This window comes from Prionailurus viverrinus, chromosome B3, assembly GCF_022837055.1.
Source record: "Prionailurus viverrinus isolate Anna chromosome B3, UM_Priviv_1.0, whole genome shotgun sequence".
NCBI lineage: Eukaryota > Metazoa > Chordata > Mammalia > Carnivora > Felidae > Prionailurus > Prionailurus viverrinus.
This window is the reverse complement of record NC_062566.1, coordinates 48,210,031-48,229,666: the sequence shown is the minus strand read 5'-3', so window position 1 is coordinate 48,229,666 and position 19,636 is coordinate 48,210,031. Positions and strand designations below refer to the sequence as shown.

Below are 19,636 nucleotides of genomic sequence, written 5' to 3'. Positions count from 1 at the left end.
TGAAAATAACATCATGAGAGAAGCATAGTAATGATTCCTGTCAACTGTTTAGCCCAATCTCCAATCCAGAAAAAAAGTTGTTTCTTTTCTAACAACTTAAACCTTTGTCATATAATAGAAAATATGTTAACAATGTACAATTGGAATACACTTATAATATCTGAAAACCACCTAATGGAAAAAGATTTATAGTCACACACAATCTAATAGCATATCAATGAACATATACTAAGTTCTAATGTCACATCAATAAATTACATATTTTTTCTAACTGAAAATGTTTGTGTTTCCACTCTACATGTAAGCTATTCTTAGACACTAGATGTGAAAGAAATACTCTACTCTCTAGAAATTTAACCTCAAAGATACAGAATTACTAACCTGAAAATGTAAGTCAGCTCTTGTATAATAAATTCATAATAGTATTACTTAAAATTCCTAACATCAGGATTTTTTTTTTTACAAAAGAGAGAGAGAGAGAGAGAGAGAGAGAGAGAGAGAGAGAGAGAGAGAGGAAAGTTACCTATAGGAATTTGGATCTTGGTGCTCCTGTATTTGTGTATCTGAAAAAAAAGCATCATCTTCTTCTTCATCACTATGAATGCTTTCATCAGAATCATATATAACACCACTATCAGACAAAGGGAGAAATGGCTGCAATAAAAGATAGTTATTTTTTAAATATATAATCAGGTTGTTTTTGTCCTAACTTAATAATGAACATTTTTAAGTGGTGTCTAAATAAAAACTTCCTTTCACAAATGATACTAGGCCTACGAAAGTCAAGAAAACTAGTCAAAACTCTCAGATTCAATAAAAAAACTCAATACCTAGATACAATATAAATACTTCTAGAGCATTAATTATAATAGCCAAGTTATAGAAGCAAACTAAGTGTCCATTGATAATCTATAAAGATGTGGCACATGCACAGAGAAGTATTACTCAGCCATTAAAAAGAATGAGATCTCGCCATATGTGACAACATGGATGACCTAGAGGGTATTATGCTGAGTGAAGTGAGTCAGAGAAAACAAATACCATATGATTCACTTATATGTAGAATCTAAAAAACAAAACAAATAAACAAAAAAACAGGAACAAAATCATACAGAGAACTAGTGGTTTGCAGAGCAGAGGGAGATGGGCAAAAGAGGCAAAAAGGATTAAGAGGTACAAAGTTCCAGTTATAAAATAAATAGTTCACAGGGATGATAAATACAGCATAGGGAATAGGGTCAATAATACAGCAATAATGTTGCATGGTGACAGCTGAGAGATACACTTATTGTGGTTAGTACAGAGTAATGTATAGAATTGCTGAATCACTGTTTGTACACCTGAAACACTGCATGTCAACTATACTTCAACAAAAAGTAAATTAAAAGAAACAGTAAAACATATGTCACAGAGGGGTGCCTGGATGGCTCAGCTGGTTGAGCATCTGACTCCTGACTTTGGCTCAGGTCATCTCATGTTTTTGACAATGAGCCCAGTGTGGGGCTCTGCTGACAGCGTGGAGCCTTCTTGGGATTCTCCCTCTCTCTCCCCCTTCCCCTCTGGCTCTCTCTCTCTCTCAAATAAATACTTAAGAAAAAGTATATCACAGAAATATTAGAAAACAAGCCTTTTCTTATATATCAAGAGAACTAGTTAGACAAGTTGAAAGAAAAAAGACACACTGAAAAACATAAAATATCAAAGGAAAAACCTTATGAAGACAGCTATAGTGAAGGAAAGCACAAATCCTTCTAAAAGCTATATAAGGAGACAGAGACATGTAAAAACTATAATTCTTTAAAATTAATTTTTAAGTTTTAAGTTAATTGCCATAAAAATCCCCCTGGGTATTTCTTTTCCTTTTTTGAGGCTTTATGATGATTCCAAAGTTCATAGGGAAGAAAAAATAGACGAGAATAGCTGAGAAATCTTTTTAAGGTGAAAGATACCATTTGTAGTGGATATTAAAACAAGTAATTAAAAGAAGTGCAGCCTAGATATTGATCAATGGAAATACGGTCCAAAAGTAGTATATGTATAAGAAATTAATCTATGACAAAGATAACAAAAGTGGGAGGAAAGGAAAAATGACTGGTTACGATAACAAAAGCAAATCTTCAGAACTCACCTTGAAAGACTTTTTAAAAGTGGGATCAATACCTCAAGAACTCTGAGATCTAATAAAATTTTTAAATGGAAGGTGGCATGATGAAAGATATATTTCCTATATGGACATACAGCAAGGTGACCACAGCATTAGCATGTGTAAAGAGGGCAACATTAATAGAAGGAAGGTGATTAGTCTGAAAAAGCAAAGCGCTGAAAGTACTAGTAGCATGTACTGAACATGGTATGAAATGCAACTATAATGGATCTAGTCTCTGGGAGTATTCTGATACCCAGAGTTCTATCTGCTTTGGAGAAAGAGAGACATGTCATGGGGCTGAACTCTGGCCTGATGAAACCCCCAAATATCCATTTATCTCCTCTTGCTCTAATTCCATGGTGACCAAGGGAAATACTGATAATTAGACAAAGGGAACTAGATGGCAGACACAAGTATTCCAGTCACTAGAAAACAAGGATGCTGATTATGTGTTAATAAAACTGACTTCTGGTTTAGACCCAAATCCTATACAATTTTCATTTGTCCCATCCATATCAAGTATCTGACCATCATCATCTTATCATCCCTGAATGAATATTCAGTTTCTGGACTTGACAAATTAAATATCTAAACTATACTTGTTCCACCCAGAGGCTGCCTCACCATTCCTATGTGATGCACACATAAGAATAAAAAAAAAAAAAACCCACATAAAAGCTTATATTCCTTAAACCCCTTACCTTTGCAACAAAATAATCCCACATACTAAGTTCAGGAGGAATAAATTTTTCTTTGTAAGATGGTCTCTCTGCAGGCACTGGTGGGGGGGTAGCATCTTTTACAGGTCGTCCAGGGACGAGCATTCGCATGTTAAATCTTCTACGATGTTTATCTATGTCTTCGGAAGGAACAGGAGGTGCTGAATAAAGATAGAGGGAGAAAACAGCATTTATCTTAGAGTTAAAGTTAACTTTCCTTTCAACATACTCCTGCCACGTTTTAGTGTAGACTAAATTACTTGTATCTGCATTAGTTTTCCAGGAACCATGGCAGAGACACACATGAGGATAGAGCATAAAAGAATATCTTGCCATGAAGCACACTGTGTGCTATTCAGAACAAAGATTAAAGTAATTCTATTTACAATGCATTAAATACATGACATATTCATTAGTGCTTGAGTAATTATTTCTGGCCATGTTGTTTAAGAAAGATTCACTGAAGCTATAGGATGTAAAGCATGCCTTTAAAAAAGAAGGGAGAAGCTCCACGTGAAAAAAAAGAAGGGACAAGAGAAACCAGTAACTAGAAGTTTAGGTGAATGACGATGATAACAGAGGAATATAATGGAGTAAACACTGCTAAGAGGGTTATTTAAAATGAACCCAAGAGGACATTGAGGAAGTGGGGCTTATGCACATCTCCTGTCTCACATTCTCTGTAATTGTTGCTGAACCCCACTAAAAGCCGAGGCATCTGCTGCATTTAGAATGGACACGAATGGACTTTCCACCTAACACCAGCCCTAGCAACCAATCACATATAGATGAATGTAACTATAGCTATACCAGCACCAATCACATTTCCTTCAAAACAACTTCTGTAAATTCCCTCTTTCCTCCTTAAAAACTCTAGCCTCCTTTGTCTCTCCAGAGCATGCTTTTGATTTTGGTTGACTTGGTGTCTCCCAGACTGCAATCCCTAAGATCCTAAATAAACACATACATTTTATTTGGCAGCTTGCAATCTTGCTTTCTTTTTTTCCCCCGGATGACAAGGAGTCAACTTCAGTTGACTGAGGAGGGGAATAACAAGAAGAGTGCAGAGCTGGGCTGGCACTAGGCTGTGGATGTGAAGCTGGGAGCTTATCCTATGGTGATCCTCACCAACACTTCTTAAGTTAGTCACAGGGTGAGGTACTATTGCTCGGTCAATGACAGAGAAGATGGAAGATGATGATGTAAGAAGAGCGAACGAGTACAGTGGGTAGTAAAGACTGAGAAGAGTTAGATATGAGGAACACATAAAAGTAACACCAAAAGGATTCAGGAACTAACTAGAGGAAGGCCAGAAAGTAGAAGTCAACAGCTCCTCTCTTAAAACTAGTCACAGGAAATGATAATTCTATCTTGTTCCCTCTTCCATCATATCCCACATACAATTCATCAACAAATCCATCAGCAATATCAAATTATAGCCAGAATATAACCACTTTTCACCCTACAACTACCACTCTCAGCTAAACCACATTTATCTTTTTTTAGTAAAATTTACATAAAAATAAAGATTTTTAAGTGTACAATTCAGTGTCATTTAGTACATTCACAATGTTATGCCACCACCATCTCTATCTAGTTCCAGAGCATTCTCATCCCATTTCATTCCCAAATGTAAACTCTAGAGTCATTACACAGTTACTCCATACTCTTCCCTCCCTCTAGCCCTTGGACAACAAATCTGCTTTCTGTCTCTATGGGTTTACCTATTCTGGATATTTCATATAATGGAATAATAAAATACATGACCTTCTGTGTCTGGCTTCTTTCACTTAGCATAGTTTTGAGCTTTATGCTGGTATGGCATGTATCAGTACTTTGTTCCTTTTTAATGACTAACACTCCACTGTATGTATGTATGTATGTATATGTGTGTGTGTATGTATGTGTATATATATGTATATATATACACACATATATATATACCACATTTTGTTTATGCATTCATTCTTGATGGTAACCCACAATTATCTTTTAAGTGGACCATTACAATAGCCCCCTTCTTTTATTCTTGTTCTATAGTTTATTCTCCACATAGCAGCTAGAGCTGAAAAACCTAAATCAGTCTAGGCCACCCCTGCCAATAGTTTCCTATCTTTCTTTATAATAACTACTGAAGTTTTCACCATCCTAAATGACCTTGCTCCCAGCTGGTTGTCTTACCCTATCTCCATCCAAACTTCCCCAGCTAAAACAGCCATTCTGGCCTCCTCTGTAGTTCCTGGAAAAGGCCAAACTCAGTCCTACCTCATGCCTCATGACCTTGGTACTCCCTTCACCATCTGTAATTGCCTGAAATTACAGAGCCTGAAAGACTCTGACCCCAGATATCTGCATGGTATGATCCCTGACTTCTCTAGGACTCTGCTCACATGCTCTCATCAGAAATGTGTTTTCTGACCATTCTAACTAAACTGTTCCCTTTCCTTCATGACTCTCCATTTAACTCTGCTTTATTTTTATCATAGTTCTTATCATAACTGAAATACTATTATTTGTTAATTTGTTTACTGTGTGCTAACCTCCACTACATGTAAGCTTCATGAAGGTAAGGGGTTGTCTGTGTTATTCATCCCAAAGCCGACAACACTGCTTTGTCACGTAGTAGGTGTTAAATGAATGCAAATATGAATCTGCACTCAGAAGTTTTAAGCATGGATGACTTGATGAATGGATTACCATGAAAAAAAAATAATAGAAAATTCAGAAAGAGAAAGAAGTGATTTGAGGGGAAAACTTTCAAATTTAAGGTTGGCTACAACAAGGTAGGAACAAGATAAAGATGAAGAGTCACCCACCCACATACGGGGGAGTGAAAGCAATGAAAGTGGCTAAGACATCCTCCCCTACTTTGACGTATACAGAAACTTATTCATTTAATTCAACCTTGGGCAGTAAGGACACAGATGAGAGCCAGTGCCATTTACACTCTTTGTGCCATTGATTCCCCATCTGTAGTAGGATAATTTCCAAGGATGAATTAACATGATTTCTGTTTCAGCACCAAGATGGAAACTCTTCCTATATCATCAGTCTACACCTTACATATCCTTCCATCTTTAAAAGTGGGATAAAAAATACCAAAAAAAAAAAAAAAAGGCAGAAAATGGAATTTTAAAAACCATATGCATGACTGGAAAAGCTATCTTGCACATGACCATGAACCTAATATGAAGCCAACTGTTCTCATGCTCTGTAAAGATTATGATGATTTATTTAAATCTTTTTTCTCTAAAAACTATCCTTTTCCCTTTCCATTCTTTAACACTCTCCTCACTTACCTTCACCTGTCCTCTATTTCTTTTTTATCCTCCTCAAATTTGTCCTGGTTTATCAAAAAATGTTCAACTGAAACTTTATTTTTATTTGAACATGAGTTTAGTTATTTACTATTCTAACCTAAGTGATGAGATTTTAAACATCACTGATTTTCAAAATAAAAATTCTTGTAACATTAGAAAATCTTTTACTTTTGCACTGGAAATTATTTACATTTACATATATTAATTGGTATCAAATTTATCTTACCTGCAATATTTTCTGCTTGTCTTTGAGGTTTCACAACAAGCTTCACACCCCCTCCAAAAACAGCAGCCCACATCCGATTATTTAATGGATGGGCTGCAAGTCGAAACAATTCATTGGAGGAATTTGTAGCAAGAGCATGTATCAATAAACTTAAGTAAACAGCAACAACAGCTTCACACAACAAAATGTTCAATTTTGGCTGGTCTTCATCTTGAGCTGAACTCAAGAGATTAATGAGTGAGCTCACACCTGTATGGGTATATAATATCATAAGAAGTGTATCAGCAAAAAGCTCCAGAAGAAAAAATCCAAATCTGTAACTTAACCAAAATTATGTATCCATATTATGTAATATATCCATAATTTGAGCAACAAGATAAATGACAGAAATGGATTATAATCTATGGAATAAAATAAGCCCACAGTTTATACTGATATAATAAATGAGTGAATAAATAAATAAAAAGGGGAGAAATGAAAGCTCTTCCTCATAGTACAATTTCAACTAAAAGTAAAAGGAATGATAAAATCAGAAAAATCACCATCTAGTAATCCCTACAGTAATATCTGATTCAGGAAAGAATGGATGCTAAAATTAGTGGGTGAAAGCATAATATTTTACACAGTCTCAAACTACCTCTTCAAAAGAAACTTATTGATTACAAAGAAAAAATATTAGCTTAACAAATGTGAAATTTGGCAGCAACTACCTTAACAGGTGATCAGAGTTAATAGCACCAATTATGGAACTAACTGACGTCATATGCCTCTTGACAGTCTGAACTAAGGGCACACAGTATCTTTCTTGTGGTATCCATGCCAAACATATACAACCTGAATCTAATACTAAGGTTAGGAAAACCCAAATTGAGGGACATTCTAAAAAATAATTGTCTACTACTCTGCAAAAGTATCAATCATGAAAGACAAAAAAAAAAAAAAAGAATTAAGAACTACTCTAAGAGGAGATTCATGAGACATTACAACTAAATGTCACATGGAAGACACGAGTGAGGTAGCTGGAGAGATTTCTGAAAGATCTACAGATGAGAAGAACAATATTGTACAATGTTAAGATGATGAATTTGAATACTGTGCTAAAGTTATGTAAGAGAATGTTTTTAGGAAAGACTCATGATATATTTAGATGTAAAAGGGTATCATGTATACAACTTGCTCCCAAATACTTCAAAAAAAATACATAAATACATACACACAGTGAGAGAAAGAGAAGGATGAATGCTAAAGCAGGTATGGCAAAATGTTAACATGTGGAGAATCTGGGTGGGGGCTATACAAAAATTCTTTGTACTGTTTTTTCAATTTCTTGTAAGTCTCATTTATTCCAATAAAAATGAAAATGGAAACAATGTTTCTAGAAACTTACACACAAATCAATTTTAAATATCCAGTTTGAGTTTGTCACCTCTTTCTACTGCCACTCTTCATAACAATCACTAATGTGTGAACTCAGAGTTATAAAGCAAGTAGAGTAAAACCTGAATGACACAGCAAACCAGGAAAAGGTATGAAGAAAGTGGAGAAGTCTGAAATAACTGACGTGGATGATGAGAAAAAGAGCTAACCAGAAAAAGAGAAGGACTGGCAGACAGCACAGAATGGTCACTCTTATCCCAACATACAAATTTACACTTGAGAGTAATCGTATTCTCTCTGATACATCTGTGAAAATGTCTCTGTGACACTGCTCTCTAATTTGGAATTTCTAAGGATAAGGAAGAGGATGTGCTCACCCTTGTGAAAGATGTTAAACCTTGGTTTTTTATGCTGGTCAACACAGCTGGGTTTTGAAGCCTTAACTTCCTGAGTCTTCAGACAACATTACAGTACTTAATAATTCCTAACCCATGGCAGAAAACATCATGAAAAACAAGCAAATAAAAAAACCATTCACCAATTCCACAAAGAACAACAATCAGGAAACCAGTTAGTAACTTTTTAAAATGGAATTGCCAAATAAGGTTTAAAAACCGAAACACTTAAATGCTCACCTGGCCACTGAGCAGGAGAAGAATTCGGTGTTGCATGTTCTTCAATACTTTCGGTCCTGAGTCTTCGACGATCACTTAGAAGAAGTCCTTGATAAGCCATTCCTGTAAACTGGTTTCCTTCTGTCTGACTGCTAAAACAAATAAGGTTTGGTTATTTATCACCCTAACAGAGGTAACTGGCAATTGTGCTTTACACATATTTATTTTAGATGATTAGAATGACATTTACTCCTTTTAAAAACTTTTCAAGATGGTTGAAAATCTTTTCTATATTCACCCATTTTTATTTAAAAAAAAGAGTCTGAAAGTAAGAAGAGTACTATTAGCACTAGACTATATTAGAAAGTTTCAGGGTGCTATTTTCTTGCATTTCTTAGCTCTGCAAAGTTGTGCAACCTTAACTTTGAACTAAAATATGAACTACAATCTGGAGAATCATATTTTAGAAATATCAAATCCTAAAGCCAAATGTGACTAAATATTTATTTCTCTCCTCTTTGTGGAGCTGGGGAAAATACAAAAGCAGAAAGTAACGCTAACTCCCTTGAGGGTCAATCATAGCCTAAGGATGAGAAAATACACATTTAAAAAATATTTATTTGAATTCTCATTTAGTGCCATTTTAACCAGTGACTGATATCAAACAAGTTGGCTTTGATCATTATGATGATCATAGTAAATTAAATAAACTCTTTTTCCCTTATTTACATTTCCGACGTATCCTTATTGAACTGAAAGCAGAGTACAGGCCATTTTGAGGCCTGTATCAAATCTTCTCACAAGAGGCTCCTGAATTTACAAGAAAAAAAATCTAGACATATGTTTAATATAAATTTAATATGATTCTATTTATATTACAAGGTTTTTCATTTATTAATTCATTTAAATCTGGGTCATCTTTCCTAGTGATTCAATTTCTTACTACTTACGCTGCCCTCATCATTAAAATGTACAGTATACACTAATAAAGGTAATAGGACATTTAGAAAAATTTAAACCATTACTTCTCATCGGTATCATTTTCAAAGACTTCTATGTTATATGTAAATGGGTAAGAAAAAATGATTTTAGTAATTCTTTGTTAAGAAATGTCCTTTTTGATTTTTTAAAAAGTATTTCCTTTTCCAACTGAAAACAGTTAAGCAATATAGGAGCTAATCCAATGCTAAAAGAAATGGTTCCTAAAGAAAAATAGTAAATAGTGAAAAATTCTTTTCTTAAAATCAAAAAAGACAGTGATGATGATAATTTCCATTTACTATTTATCATTTTCTTATGCCTCTGTTGTTACTAGGTGACAGCTAAATTAAAGTTATTTTATTTCTCATTCTCTCTCATCTATTAGAGTATACATGGCAGTCATATTTGAGGATATGTCCATCCCTAGGAAATAGAACTTTGATATAAACTCCAGCACATTTTAATGTTTTTGCTGTATTAATAATTTAGCATGATTTCTTTTTTTTTTTTTTTTTTTTTTTTTTTTTACCTGTAGCTATGACTGTCACATAATGCTTGGTAAATTGATGCAGAAAGTGATGCTGCTAGTGAATGAAGTGTGTGCACCTAAAACCAAAACAGCCACAATTACATTTTATACTAACATTTCTATACAACAGTAATATCTTAAATATTAAAAAATACCCAGCAGAGTGGCAATATCATAAATAACACTAAATCCTAAGACTACTAACTCTACTTTAAAACTTATAAAATAACACTCACCCAACTTAATATGAATGCCCACAACAAAGCTAACTGATTCAGAACACATTTATCAAATATTTACTAACTGTGAGCCTGCCATTTACCAGACCCTGAGCAAAGTGCCAATGTTCATCTATTACTGGGACTGTTCTACCTGCTAATGATTAGCTTAAAGATTAGTATTCCAAAAAAAAAGAAGAATAAAAATAAGTATACAATTTTCAGAGCTTTCATTTTAAACTGCCTTACAAAATTTCCCTTGATGAAAATAAATACTTGATCTTAGCAATAAAAATGAATTAAATGTTTAGATATATCAATCACTGTATGAAATGGCTGAGTTTTCAGAAAGCAAGTAACTTATTTAGTACTTATGAGTAGTGCATACTCTTAGAATTTTAAATTTAGAAAGTTTAAAAATTATCATTATCAAAAGTACATCCTAAAATGCCACACTGAATCAACATTTTCAGACCCATAAAATCTTAAAATTTGAAGGGAACTTAGAAATAGTTTCATACTCTTTGAATGTCTTATACAAATTTCTAGGAATGGAAACGTTTACTTAGAATTTAGTGCCTTTTCCAAGTGTCCATATTCACCTAACAAATAATTTAAGTAATCTCTGCTTAAATACTAATACAGATTAATTCATGCTATGGGTTGGAAGTCTCTAATAGGTTGATGTAACTCATGGGTCCTTCAGAAGAATGTACTCCTAGAGGTCAAACATGCCTTTGAAGTAAAATAAATAAAAAACAAAGATGTTGGGGACATCAACCACTGGAACTGGAAAAAGCATAGCACAAATATACATAGGCTAGCACAGAGGTTATCTGATCAATTCCAAATCCTGCCAAGCTTCCTACTGTTTTTTGGAATCTATCTGTTCTTAAGTTTTCAGCACAGGGTATGGGTTTCATCTGGAGGTAGTAACTCTTTGAAACCTGATGGCCCCTCACTACTGCACAGCCTCCAGCAAACACAATCATCAGGGAAATAGTAGCGAGGATACTTTCTCTGGGATATTTCCGATCAATCGTAGTTTTCTCAAAGATACTCCCTGAGCTTATACTTTCACAATATCCTGGCACATAGTCATAAACATTTCTAAATTAATGATTCATTTAATGGAAATGGAAGATTGAAAGGAATATTAAGAGATAAGAATAGTGTCTAGAAAAATAATTTTATAATCAAAAAAGTATTTGTCTTAAACTACTTTTCCATAATTAAGAGGAATGCTTCCTTTTAAATTACATTCATTGGACAAAGAGTCTTCAACTGATTAGGATTGGGGAAGCAGCACATTAAGAGTACTTTACAATATTTCCTCTAAGTTCAACAGGAAGACAAGTATAACATATTTACCTTCTCAATGTGTACAATATCAACTGATATAAACTTTACATTACCTTCACATCTCCAACACTGGGATGAGGTGGTGTTTTCATCTGAACAATAGTGTAAAGTATATCATGGATGTGATTATTTAAGTATAATACAGGATTAGCTATGACTGTTTTTGTTGAAGCAATACTTGCTGAAAGCAGAGGTAGGGTGGTAGGCAATGGTAGTGGAGACTGGAGCTGCTTCACTGTAGTTTCCTGTGGGTTACAGTGGATTTTTTTTCAAGACAGTTAAAATGAAGGACAAAAAAAATCAATTAATAGTGGCTCAGTTAAGCATCCAACTCATGATTTTGTTTAAGTTCGAGCCCCATGTCAGGCTCTGCACTGGCTGCCAGAAGCCTGCTTGGGATTCTCTGCTCACTCTCTCTCTCTCTCTCTCTGCCCCTCCCCTGCTCACGTTCTGTCTCTCTCAAAATAAATAAACTTAAAAAAATAGTTACATGATAAAAATACTAGTGATAAGGGGCACCTGGGTGGCTCAACTGGTTAAGCATTCAATTTGTGATTTCAGCTCAGGTCATGATCTCACGAGACTGAGATCAAGCCCCGAATCGGGCTCTGCACTGTCAGCTTAGGATTCTCTTTCTCCCTCTCTCTGCCCCTCCCCAACTCATGCTCTCGCTCTCTCTCAAAATAAATAAATATTTTTTTAAAAAAACACTGGTGATGAACATCTGAATAAAAGCAGTATTTATTCACTCATTCTACAAAACTTTATTGAGCACCCAATCTGTACCAGTTGCTATGTAAGATGCAGAAGATATGAAGGCGAGTATGACAACAGCTGTGCTCTCAAGCTGTTAAGTCTACTCATAATCACTATAACTTCGATCTAAAAAGACACATGCAGAGCATAAATATCTGCCTCCTATGAATAGAGGAAATGGGCATATTTACATTAACTAGTAAAAAAGAATGACTAAAATTATTAAAATAACCAAGAATGAAAACAAAAGTGAAGTTCATACCTGCTGTGATTCTTGTAGCAAAAATTTGAGTTCCATCCTTACTGAGGCCAGACCACCACCCTGAGCCCCGTGAAGGCTACAGTAACTAAGAAACACTCTGAGGAGATCTTGGTTTTTCTGTAACCACAACTTTCGTCTTTCTGCATGTTCTCGTTTAGCCTGCAATCTCCGTCTTTCTATTTGGTGGCGCTCATAGGAACCTATATCTGGTTTGTCCATCATTTCTTCCTGGTCCAAAAGATCACTCTCTACCTTAGAATACATTTTACTGGCATATTCCTTAATAACTGATTCATGGTTACATATCTCATGCAAGGCAGCAATTTCCTTTTCAAGCCAGTTATAGAGTTGAAATCTGAGTTTTCCACCATCTACTTCATAACCTGTAGCCAATGTTCTTAGTTCAGTCATGAGGATCTTTAAACAAGCTCTGAATTTTAGTTGTTCAGCAATCACATCAACTTCAGTATCACCTTCAAGACAATCTTCTTCCTGAGGAGTCAGTAACATACTAGGGTCTGAGGCCTTCTGATCTTGTCTATCTGTTTCCCTGGCATCTGTACTTTTCATTATTAAGCCAACAGCATCTTCTTCTTCTTCTTCTAAGGCACTATCATGCTCTTCACCCCAATCAAGATTAAGAGGTTCCTCATCAACTTTTACTATTGGCTGACTCCAGTCAAACTGTGATGAAGTTACATTTGACCAATCAATGCCAGAACTTCTACTGACATCACTCAGAGTCTTTGATTCTGAAGGTACATCATCTGTCTTTTTAGAAATATAGTCAGGCTGACCTTTTTCTGAAGGTAAGGCAGATATTTTGGTAACTTTTGGAATTTTGGAGAGTACTTCCAAGGCTAGAACAGGACATCCAACTTTAAAATGAGCATTTGCAGTGGTAAAGAACAATTTTCTTTCTATAAGGTTAATTTTATCAACAAAGTTTTTTTCAGTTTTGAGACCTAAGGTTGCCAAAGTTCCTTCAGGGGAGGCAAGGTTTCTTCGAATAAGCAAAGGATGAGTTCGAAGGTAGTTGTAGAAACTAAACACCACTGGGTTACAAGATTTGATGATAACTATAGAAATGAAACAGATACAATTATAAGTTACTATGTCAATTACAAAAGAATACATTACAAAAGAATAAGAATAATACATTACAAAAGAATTACACTACAAAAGAATAAAATGTCAGCACTTTCTCAAAATAAAGGATATTTAAAAATTATATATTTTAATATTGCTTACATATATATTTTTAGAATTTTTTAATGTTTATATTTGAGAGAGAGAGAGGGAGAGGGAGAGAGGGAGGGAGAGAGGGAGGGAGGGAGGGAGAGAGAGAGGGAGAGGGAGAGGGAGAGGGAGAGAGAGGGAGAGAGAGAGAGAGAGAGAGAAACAAGTAGGGAAGGAGCAGAGAGATAGGGAGACACAGAATCTGAAGCAGGAGCCAGGCTCTGAGCTGTCAGCACAGAGCCCAAAGCAGGGCTTGAACCCATGAACCGTGAGATCATGAACTGAGCTGAAGTCGGATGCCCAACCAACTGAGCCACCCAGGAGCCCCAATATTGCTTATATATTTTAAATGGAAAGAAAACACATACACAAAAATTAACTGGTTCCTTTGCAAAAAAGGGAGGGAAGAACAGGATAGAGAAGTCAGGAAAGAAGCTAGATTTCTCTGAAAATACCTTGGTTTTATATACTTTATTTAAAAACCATGTCAACATTGTATGTAATTTTAAAAGAAAAATTAAATTTAAAAAATCACAAGAAAAGCAAAAGCAAAATTAAACAAGTGATTCTGTATATCAAGCTGGTAGCACAACCACACAGAGAAGAACTATAAAGTGACTTTAAAATAGGCAATTTGACTGTACATCCTGACTGGGATATACCACGAAAACAAAAATAACTACTAAAAACAAACAAACAAACAAGTAAAAAAGCTTAAACTGTTGCTATGAAAACATGTTGCTATGAAGAATTTTTGTATCATTATTCTGAAGCAATCACATACATACAAAATAACAAATATGTTAATGCTATGAGAATTCAAGCTTTTAATTATACACAGATTTGAAATCTAAAAAGAAAAAATCTATAATTTATATTGAATTAAAAATTTCAGTGTGAACTCATGAACGCTCATGTTTAAAAAAATGGATATATATATGCATATATATGTGTGTAATATATACATATATACACACATATATATATCCTAGCTCCATTCATTAAAACAGCCTAGAAACAATGACCAAACCAACAGCAAATGAGGATCCCCATGTCCAGGCTGTAGTCTCTATTATTCCCCACCTAAAAGGATCCTTCTTCTAAAGGATGTCCATTTCCAGGTCTGGGGCATGAAATGTATAACATGAGCCTGAAACATCTTGCCAGAACAAAAAGCAAAGACACTATCAACAAATAATGCCAAAAGGATTCAAGAACTTGTAGAGGCTCCAACTGGTTAAAAATGAGATAATCTGAGCAACCATAATAAAGTACAATGGATTAAGACACAAATCTATCTAAATCTGTGAGTTCAGATAAATAAAAATAAAAACTCATTAGTTGCCTTTGTAGTATGCTAGTGAACCAAACTTATTTTGAAAACTGGTAAAGAGAAAGAATCAAACACTTATGTTCCCTTCATTATGCATACCACTGGATTTAGAGTAATCAAACAGCTGCTTAGGGAGACTACACTCTCGGCAAGTATTCCAATTCATAAGAGAAGAATAGAATGACGCAATTAGAGTATCATCACTTGACGAACACTAATGAAATAACGGATCTATGCAGTGATCACTGATTTCTGTTAGCACAACAAAAAGCTCAACAAGCAGACATTATGAGTTCCCTAATAGAAGTACTCCACACCACCAGGAAATATTTCTGCCAAAAATCTCATAAATTACCAATATATATGAAATACAGACAACATGGGGGGGAAAACATGAAATGACACAAAATCTAAAAAGTAAGAAACTACAAAATAAACAATCTGACTTCTTTAACAAATATATTACAAGGGACAAGAAAAAGGAAGGAGGAAAAACTACGAATTAAAGTAAACAGGGGCACCTTGGTGGCTCAGTCAGTTAAGTGTCTGACTCTGGATTTCAGCTCAGGTCATGATTTCACAGTTTGTGAGTTTGAGCCCCATGTAGGATTTGGCACGGACTGCTTGAAGCCTGCTTGGGATTCTCTCTCCCTTTCTCTCTGCCCTTCTTCCCACCCCATGTGCACACACACTCTCTCTCAAAATAAACATTGAAAAATAATAATAAAGTAGACAAAAGAGACATCTCAGCAATCTTGAGGATCTTATACAAATCAATTGTATAAGATTTTATGAGACAACCAGGAAAATCTGAACATTGCCTACTTTGATTACTAATCAAATTTTGTTATGGTGACATGTGTTATGTTTAAGAGTCATTTTTTGGAGATTCATGTTGAAATATTTACAAAAGAAATGATATGCTGGAAATTGCTTCAAAATAAATCTATGTTTAGAATGGGAGGGGGTAAAAATGGTGGGTGTATATATGACATAAAGTTGGTTTAAGTTGATAACTACTGAAGCCGGGTGATAGATTCATAGACTTTAGATCTATTATTCACTTTTTTAATATATATTTGCAGTTTTCCACAATAACAAGCGTTTAAAAAATAACCTATAAAACATTAAGAAATAAAAATAATCTTCCTTCTATAAAAATGTATACATTTTAATAAAATTACCTGAGAAACTCAGATACTTATTTTTTCTCCTAACGGCTTTATTACCTTTCCTTTAAAATTGTTAATATTATTTATTAAAATATTTCTTCTTTATGAAGAAGAATGTAAAAATGGGTACCCTAGTCCCTTTACCCATGCAAGCTTTTTTAGCATTTAAAAATAATATGTAATAAAAAATTTTTCAAGTTGTTATTTAAATTCTAGTTAGTTAACATACAGGGTAATACTCATTTCAGGAGCAGAGTTTAGTGATTTATCATTTACATATAACACCCAGTGCTCATCACAACCAAGTGCCCTCCTTAATACCCATCATCCAATTGTAACTAGAAAACACAGAATGAAAAGTAAAAGCTTTTTATCTCCCCACACCTATTCCCCAAAGTTAAGCAGTAACCAGTATTCAGTTACTTTTGATTTGTTCCAGAAAACAACAAAAGAGAGGAAGAGGGAGACTAGATGCAGTACGTATATGCACACACATGCATGTGTTTGCAACATGCATATGTAAATAAAATGCAACAAGAATCACACTGTTCTGCATCTAGCTTTTTTCACTTAATAATACAGCAAATATTAATACGTTAATCTACTTCATTTTCTAATGGCACACTATTTCTGTAGTATGGATATACTATAAATCATTTAATTATTCTACTAACAAACACTTAAAATGTTCTTTTTAAAAAATTATTGCAAACAGTGCTAATAAATACCCTCCAGATACTTTGAAAAATCTAAACTATTTGGGATAATTAGAAGTAAAGAATGCTTACCACATAAGAATGAAGGCCCATGCACTAAACCAGTATGTGTAACAACTAAATTTCTACTTAAAAAAAAAAAAAATGGCTGTATGATAATATGGAAGAACTATATAATGGGTAAAGGTTATGCATGTTTCAGTTTAATAAAATTGTTTTTTGTTTTGTATTTTTTTCTAAATGAACGTAAGTTCAGAAATAGTCTTCTTTTAAAAAAGAAAAAGGGGGGCACCTGGCTGGCTCAGTCAGTGGAGCATGTGACTCTTGATCTCGGGGTTTAAGTTCAAGCCCCACACTGGGTATGGAGATTACTTAAAAATAAAATCTTAAAAACAAAAAAGAAAGAAAGAAAAAGAGAAACCCTCAAATGTCCTACCTTGATATTCATCATCCTCCTTTGGTGTTTGTTCCAATAATGTGTCTAAAGCTCGGGTATAATCTTTCATTACCCAATAGGCAAGGCTACGCAGGAAAGGATCAGGATGTAACCTTTTGCAATCAAATCCTGAGCCATCCTTCTGGCAACCCAAAATCTTCTGATTTAGGATGGATATATAAGTGGATGAAGTCTCAAATTCAGATTCATACAAACGGGCGATAACCATGGCTAGCTGAATATCTTCCATTTTTTCAAGACATACCTACAAATTAAGATATTAAGAAATACCTATTTGATGAAAATTATTTAGAGATATGAAATATTCCACTGATACCCTGAAAACTACCATTTATATTATCATAGTGGAGGGAGGGGTCCAGAGGTTGGGATAGTAAAAGGCAATTAAATGACTGTTTGATAGGAGATTAAGGAATAGCAAGAAGAGTAAGAAACTAGAACTTAGTAGCTAGAAAGAAGAGACATGAAACAAAATAAGCCTAAGACAAATATCAACATCTCATCAGACTTAGGCCAATTTAAATTAATAACATTCGTGGGGCGCCTGGGTGGCGCAGTCGGTTAAGCGTCCGACTTCAGCCAGGTCACGATCTCACGGTCCGTGAGTTCGAGCCCCGCATCGGGCTCTGGGCTGATGGCTCGGAGCCTGGAGCCTGTTTCTGAGTCTGTGTCTCCCTCTCTCTCTGCCCCTCCCCCGTTCATGCTCTGTCTCTCTCTGTCCCAAAAATAAATAAACATTGAAAAAAAAAATTATTAAATTAATAACATTTGTTTTAAATTAAATATACTTACGACATTTGAATTTATATGTATCAGTTCCTCTTAATTTCCAAATACATTTCCACATAAGCATAATTATTACTATTTTAAAAGAACCTTTTAATTACATAACAAAAAAAACATGAAATAAAGCCACATATTCTATTTTTACTGTTAAATTTATATTCTAATGTAATTACTCATATTGAGAATCTGAGGTCATTTGGGTAATAAAAGCATCTCTCAGTCAATCAACATTTCTCTTCTTCACCTAAATGTCTTCTAAGTTAAACTTCCCATTCAAAATTATAAGTATTTTTTATTTAAAAAAATCATACATCAGAGATAATTTTGAAAATATGACCAATTCTAAATGTAAAGAATTTCTCTTTATTGGATATTTCCTATTTATTCTACCATGTAATACATTCCAGTTATATCTAGTATTTTTCCTTCACCTTTTAGGATTGTTCAGAATGATATTAAGTATCCTAAGAGAAAGAGCTCATAAATAAACAGAAACATTCATAATTTCTCTCTTAATCAGCTGCCAGGATTATATATCAAAAAATGCAGTGTTTTACCTCTTCATTCATTTTCTACCATCTAAGATGACTGCATTACAAAACAGTATACATTGGAATTTCAGTTCCTTATCTATGAATTTCAGTTAGAAGAAAAAGAACTTAAAGTACCTGCCTGTCTACACCAGAGAAGGAGATTGTGACCTATACACACTTCAAATAGTTCAGAATCATAAGATGGCTAGGAAGAAAATATTCATAAACCATTTTTGCCATTTTTTGATACATATATGTTTGAAGTGCATATACTTATCTTGAAATGCAATATTCCCTATATAAAATTTTTCATTTAGGTTTCACACTTGAATTTATTTATAATTTTTTTTATCACCATGCCACTATTTACGTTCAGTAACCTCTGTAGTTATTTGTTGTCCTTACAAACATAAGATAAAAAATTACATTCTCGTCTATGACCTTTCCAGATTTGCAATCTCTTAGAAGTATTTCATGTCATGTTTTCTTATTTATACCTCTATGGCATCTTTCAATGAACCAGCTAACAAGAAAAAAGCAGCAGATTGTTCAAAGCGTTGTTTTCCAAGTAAAGAGAAAGCATTTTTCAAAGCGGCTTTACGCCATCTATCTTCATTAAAGTTGTGGCTGAAAAATGTTGTCATTTTTTCATCATGCTGTGACCTGGGAACCAGAACACAAATATCAGCAGATAAGGAAATTTAAAATATTTTTAATCCTTTGTAGATTAAGCGAAAATAACCTCAAACATCCATCTAAAAAATAGTAACTTCAGTGATATCAAACTTCACTTCTAATAAGGAAAGTTCAAAATATCTTGTATACATGTAAATAGAAAGCAAGAGCATTTTTTACTTTTCAAAATGCTTTTGTCAATTTTTTTAACAACA

The 19,636-nt window shown here is 34.2% G+C and overlaps 1 protein-coding gene across 4 annotated transcripts in view; it reads right to left on the bottom strand.

Annotated features, from left to right (window-relative positions):
* DMXL2 (Dmx like 2) overlaps positions 1 to 19,636 on the bottom strand; it is a 159,294-nt gene that overhangs the window by 15,068 nt on the left and 124,590 nt on the right. For 3 of the 4 annotated variants that reach the window (XR_007152953.1, XM_047862502.1, XM_047862500.1), the window contains exons 22-30: positions 19,244 to 19,409; positions 17,407 to 17,671; positions 12,511 to 13,589; positions 11,546 to 11,737; positions 9,913 to 9,989; positions 8,424 to 8,554; positions 6,412 to 6,660; positions 2,848 to 3,026; positions 524 to 654 (exon numbers count right to left, since the gene is read on the bottom strand). Coding sequence is in view for 3 of the 4 variants with exons in the window: in XM_047862502.1 (XP_047718458.1) it covers positions 524 to 654; positions 2,848 to 3,026; positions 6,412 to 6,660; positions 8,424 to 8,554; positions 9,913 to 9,989; positions 11,546 to 11,737; positions 12,511 to 13,589; positions 17,407 to 17,671; positions 19,244 to 19,409 (2,469 nt within the window). In the remaining variant the exon portion in view is untranslated. The remainder of the gene's footprint in view (positions 1 to 523; positions 655 to 2,847; positions 3,027 to 6,411; positions 6,661 to 8,423; positions 8,555 to 9,912; positions 9,990 to 11,545; positions 11,738 to 12,510; positions 13,590 to 17,406; positions 17,672 to 19,243; positions 19,410 to 19,636) is intronic. The other variant, XM_047862501.1, reaches the window with a different exon arrangement.